The sequence below is a fragment of the Sinocyclocheilus grahami genome, unplaced genomic scaffold (genome assembly GCF_001515645.1).
Source record: "Sinocyclocheilus grahami isolate Dianchi unplaced genomic scaffold, SAMN03320097.WGS_v1.1 scaffold37.1, whole genome shotgun sequence".
NCBI lineage: Eukaryota > Metazoa > Chordata > Actinopteri > Cypriniformes > Cyprinidae > Sinocyclocheilus > Sinocyclocheilus grahami.
Window position 1 is genome coordinate 4114052 of NW_015505216.1, and position 5105 is coordinate 4119156.

Consider the following 5105-nt stretch of genomic DNA (forward strand, 5'->3'; position numbering starts at 1 on the left):
ACACTCCAAAGAGAAAGGAAAACTTGAAATCGCATCATGTGACCCCTTTAAACTAAATGTAAAGGTTTCACAATCTGTCAACACTTGAACATTGAGATGTACCCCTCTATATAATTAGAGTATTTCAATGTCAGTTTTGCTTTAAAAAAAAAAGATGGTAACAAATCAGGATTTGTAAAAGTAGACAAATCTACGGAACTGGGATCATGTCATGCATGTGTTTTGTAAATGAGACTCCAGGATCTTAACATTTATTGTTATTGTTACCTGGTTGACAGCATTATTTTTCCTCGGTTACTCAGGAACGCATCACGGCCCTACAATGTGGGCCGGCACGAACTCTGGCTCCGTGTACGCATACGCTCTGGACGTACCCTCGCAGGAGAAGTTCTCTGAGCAGAGCGTGGAGGCGCCTAAAGGTTTCACAATCTGTCAACACTTGAACATTGAGATGTACCCCTCTATATAATTAGAGTATTTCAATGTCAGTTTTGCTTTAAAAAAAAAGATGGTAACAAATCAGGATTTGTAAAAGTAGACAAATCTACGGAACTGGGATCATGTCATGCATGTGTTTTGTAAATGAGACTCCAGGATCTTAACATTTATTGTTATTGTTACCTGGTTGACAGCATTATTTTTCCTCGGTTACTCAGGAACGCATCACGGCCCTACAATGTGGGCCGGCACGAACTCTGGCTCCGTGTACGCATACGCTCTGGACGTACCCTCGCAGGAGAAGTTCTCTGAGCAGAGCGTGGAGGCGCTGCTGGGGAAGGAGATCCAGCTCATGCACAGAGCTCCAGTGGTGTCCATCGCTGTGCTGGATGGCCGAGGGAACCCTCTGCCGGAGCCGTATGAAGTCTCCAGAGATCTGGCCAAGGCCCCAGACATGCAGGGCAGCCACTCGGTTCTTATTGCTTCTGAGGAGCAGTTTAAGGTTGAGATATTTGCAACTAAATAAACTGTATCATGAAAAAAAATGGATTGGAAGTGAACAACCTTTCTTTTGCTTTGTGTAGGTTTTCACACTGCCTAAAGTAAGTGCGAAGACCAAGTTCAAGTTGACCGCCCATGAAGGTTGTCGAGTCCGAAAGGTGGCACTGTCGAACTTCACCAGCGTTAGCTCTGAAGATTACTCTGAGAACGCTCTAGTGTGCCTTACCAATCTGGGTGACATCCACGTGTTCAGTGTGCCAGCACTGAGACCGCAAACACGCTACGACTGCATCCGCAAAGAAGACATCAGTGGCATTGCTTCCTGCGTGTTCACTAAGACTGGACAAGGTTAGTAGTTCATTCTCAAACAGCATGGAAGTAATCTCTAGCTTTGAGCTTTTTCCCCATGAATGAGATTCAACTATGTTGCCTTCAATATTATTAGGGTTGTACCTGATTTCGCCCTCGGAGTACGAGCGCTTCTCGCTGTCGGCTCGTGTGATCACAGAGCCGCTGTGCCGAGTGGATGTGGAGCGACCTCACGATCTCTCTGCTCACAGGTAAACCAGAGATTTCACTAATCAGTTTAACAGTGCTCTGACCAGGTGCTATGTTGAGTTTCCAGAAAATTGCCTGTCGAGTCTGAATGTGAAATTCCTCCAACATCAAAGTTACAGCAAATTAGATATTTGAGTTTAAATATGCAATTATGTTTTGTATCGGGGAGATTTTACTGTTGTTGGAGCTACTCAAGCAATTTCGTAAAAACATCATCCTATGGGTAAAATTTATCGTGTAACCTAGACTTTATTTCTCATTCAATTGTTTTTTTTTTTTTCTACTTTGGTTTTTGATGATATATGAAATGTGTGTTGGGATTAAATTTATTTGCTTTTACACTGATTTGAAAATTTTGTTGAAGTAAAGGTGACAGTTGGAAGACATCAATGGCATTAATGGCAGCGAAATATTAATAATATACACTGTCAAGAATAACAGTCCATTTAAAAATAAAGGCATTGAATTGAATTACATGGATGCATGTTTTGGCAATCAGACCTTAATTATTCCTTATTAGAGTACTATATACAAAGACATTTCCAGAATACTTGTATTCAGCAAGGACACACTAAATGAATCAAAAGTGACAGTAAAGACATTTATAATGTTACAAAAGATTTATTTTTCAAATAAATGCTGCTCTCTTGAATTTTATATTTAATAATTCTGGAAAAATGTATCAGTTTCCATGAAATATTCAGCAGTTTTCAACATTGACAATGATAAGAAATGTTTCTTGAGCAGAAAATCAGCATATGAGAATGATTTCTGAGGATCATGTGACACTGAGGACTGGAGTAATGATGCTGAAAATTCAGCTGACATCACAGGAATAAATCACATTTTAAATTATATTCCAATGGAAAATTATTTAAAAAAATTACACTGACTGTTTTTACTGCATTTTTGATTAAATAAATGCAGCCTCGGTGAGCAGAAGAGAAAATAAACTTTTGAATGGTAGTGTACAGATGGGTAATTTTGGTGGATGATCATGTTGAAGAAATGAATCATGTCCCAGACATTCAGGGAGAGTAATAATTCTGCATTTTCAGCACATTTCAATCTTTTTTTAGTGGTTCCAGCACGCCGCTCCCACCACAGGCTAATGGAACACACAAGACACAAGCAGAGAGCAAGTCTGTTGAAACTGAAGGTAACAATTCTGCACTCAAGTCCTGACAGATGGAAAATAAATGTCATTTTTTCACCTAGCTAGCTGAAATTACCAGCATTTGTGCGCTTTTGTTTTACTGGAAATTAGAATCTTTATGACTGAAGTCTAATTTATGTACTTGATGTTTAATGTCTCATACAGCAGTTAATTTTTCTAAAACTATGATCTCACCCCTTTTGTGACAATACAAATCACACTGTCAGAACATGTTGTGTTTCAAGAAATGCAATGAGTTCCTTGCTTAGGCTGAATAAAAAGATCAAACAGGATACTATGTGGTCATTCTCTCAGGGCTCTTGGATGAAATGCGAAGCGCCTTGTCCTCGCCCGTCCTGGATTCTCCAAACAGCAGTGCCGACGTCACTCTGGACACCACTGGCGAGCTCACCGTTGAGGACGTCAAAGACTTCTTAATGTGAGCGCTCTTTACTCAACTATTCTGGTCTATTAGAGTTGCGTTTATTTTGGCCTCCCCTTGATGTTTTGCTTCTTTAGGACTGTGGATGAAGCTGAGAATAACTACAGGAACATGACTGAAGAGGATGGGAGGCCTCCTGGGATTCTCATCAACTGAGGCGAGCCGGCAGACAGCTGGAGGTGAGGAACATTTACAGCACGAGCAGGCACTGTGGCCTGTTGAGAGTAGACCCCCGGCGTGCCTGACTGAGGAAATAGACCCTGCTGAGCCTGCCGTGTATTTAATGTGGAGATCCATGCTAGATATTGTTTAGGATGTGCATTTTGTTTTGTTGAGGAGGAACAAAAAGTACTGATGAAACCACACTACATTTATCAGTAGTGACAATAGTTCAGTTGTTGCAGTATAGCGTGTTTTTTTTTTTTTTTGTGTGAATAATAAACAACATCTGGTAAAGTTATGTCTACTGTATAACTGTCAGAATTTCTTTCTCTCTCTCTCTCTCTCTCTCTTCGCAATGTCATTCTTCAGATTTTGGGGGGTTGTGTCTTAAAAAAATTGGTCTTGTATGAACTGATATGAATCAGTGTTTCTGGTTAAAAATAATTTAGTGTTGGGAAGTCTGATATTTAATTTAGTATTGTAATTAGTTATTTTAGTTGGTTTTTATGAGCATAGTCTCAAATGAATCAGCTTATGTTTATGTATTTATTACAGATTCACTTATATCCCTTAATTTACGTGGTTTAGTACATGATTTGGTTATATTCTGCTATTCAGCAGCATTATTCTGTTTTCATGTCCTTTAGATTAGGGTGTTTTTAAATTAATTCATTTTTTTTATTAGTGATTTGTTAGTGTATTCAAGTACATTCAGTTGCTGAGATTGGTATTGTGTTTGAGTGGGAAAAAGTACCTCTTCGCCTCCTTGTGGACATGTTTGGCAGTGCAGAATGGTTTGATTATAGTGTGCTTGGATGAGTGCCTGTAATTGCATCAGTATTTAAGCCTTAATGAAGATGTTGTTTTTCAGGAGCAGTTATGGGTGAAGACTCATCAGCTGAACTCGTTACTTCTAATTGGATCTTGACAGAGCAGTTTGTGACTCCGGAAGTTGCACCAAACATTGTTCATGAAGTTTTTACAATGGGAATGTTGCACTTTTTCCCCTGTGCCAAAAGACTGAATGCTTCATTCTGTTATCCTCTTTTTCTTCACCTTTCCTCCAGTTTTCTTCTCCTCCTCTTTTTTTTCTTTCTCTGACAACCGTTGGTTCCTTTGAGGGGCCATAAAATGGTACATTTGAGGGGTGACTTTTAAAGGGATCAGGCAATAAAACAGCCGAGATGTTGCACAATGTCTGTATGCAGGTAGGGGGCTACTTGCACTGAACCCGTGAAGTTTTTCTTCTTCGTTTGTCTTTTAACATTCCTGTTTTGTCATGTCACCTCTCCTCTAAATTCCTACATTTCCTACAAATCTCGAAGGGTATTTTGGGGCGACCAACTGCACAACAGAAAATAACTACTCAAGCTTAATTATGGGAAAAAAAAATATGAAGTGCCCTGCTCATTTATGAAGGTATATTCTTTCTGTATGAAGTGTTTGCCCCCCCCCCCCCCCCCCCATCCCCCCCCTCCCCAAAATTGAAATCGCATCATATGACCCCTTTAAGATTAAGATACAAGGTTATGTAAGAAATAAAATATGGGCAATTAGCTCTCTACAGTATAGTTCAATAAATAGCAACAACTGATTTGAAGAGAAATACATGCTGGTAATGCAACATTCATATTTTAGATTCAAACGTTGAGACCTACAGTATATGAGCAAGCACTATGATTGGACCTGTAGTTGAAGTCATCTTTGCCATCCAGGAAGCGCTGATGCATTTGACTGAGGAACTCTTCTCTCAGCATGGCTTTCTCTTCTGCATTCGGCTCCCACTCTACCTGTCTGGGCTCATCACTTTCTAAAACACACAAACACATTCATCCATAAAGAAATTAA

General features: G+C 39.7%; 1 protein-coding gene across 3 annotated transcripts in view; it reads left to right on the top strand.

The window, feature by feature from the left end:
* llgl1 (LLGL scribble cell polarity complex component 1) overlaps nucleotides 1-4737 on the top strand; it is a 47699-nt gene extending 42962 nt beyond the window's left edge. The window contains exons 17-24 of one of the 3 annotated variants that reach the window (XM_016267373.1): nucleotides 303-413; nucleotides 768-940; nucleotides 1023-1287; nucleotides 1385-1499; nucleotides 2577-2656; nucleotides 2969-3092; nucleotides 3173-3274; nucleotides 4129-4737. In XM_016267373.1, the coding sequence (XP_016122859.1) occupies nucleotides 303-413; nucleotides 768-940; nucleotides 1023-1287; nucleotides 1385-1499; nucleotides 2577-2656; nucleotides 2969-3092; nucleotides 3173-3251 (947 nt within the window). In that variant the 3' untranslated portion in view covers nucleotides 3252-3274; nucleotides 4129-4737. Of the gene's footprint in view, nucleotides 1-302; nucleotides 414-763; nucleotides 941-1022; nucleotides 1288-1384; nucleotides 1500-2576; nucleotides 2657-2968; nucleotides 3093-3172; nucleotides 3275-4128 lie in introns of all 3 variants that reach the window. The other 2 variants (XM_016267372.1, XM_016267374.1) reach the window with 2 other exon arrangements.
* The last annotated feature ends 368 nt before the right edge of the window (nucleotides 4738-5105 follow it).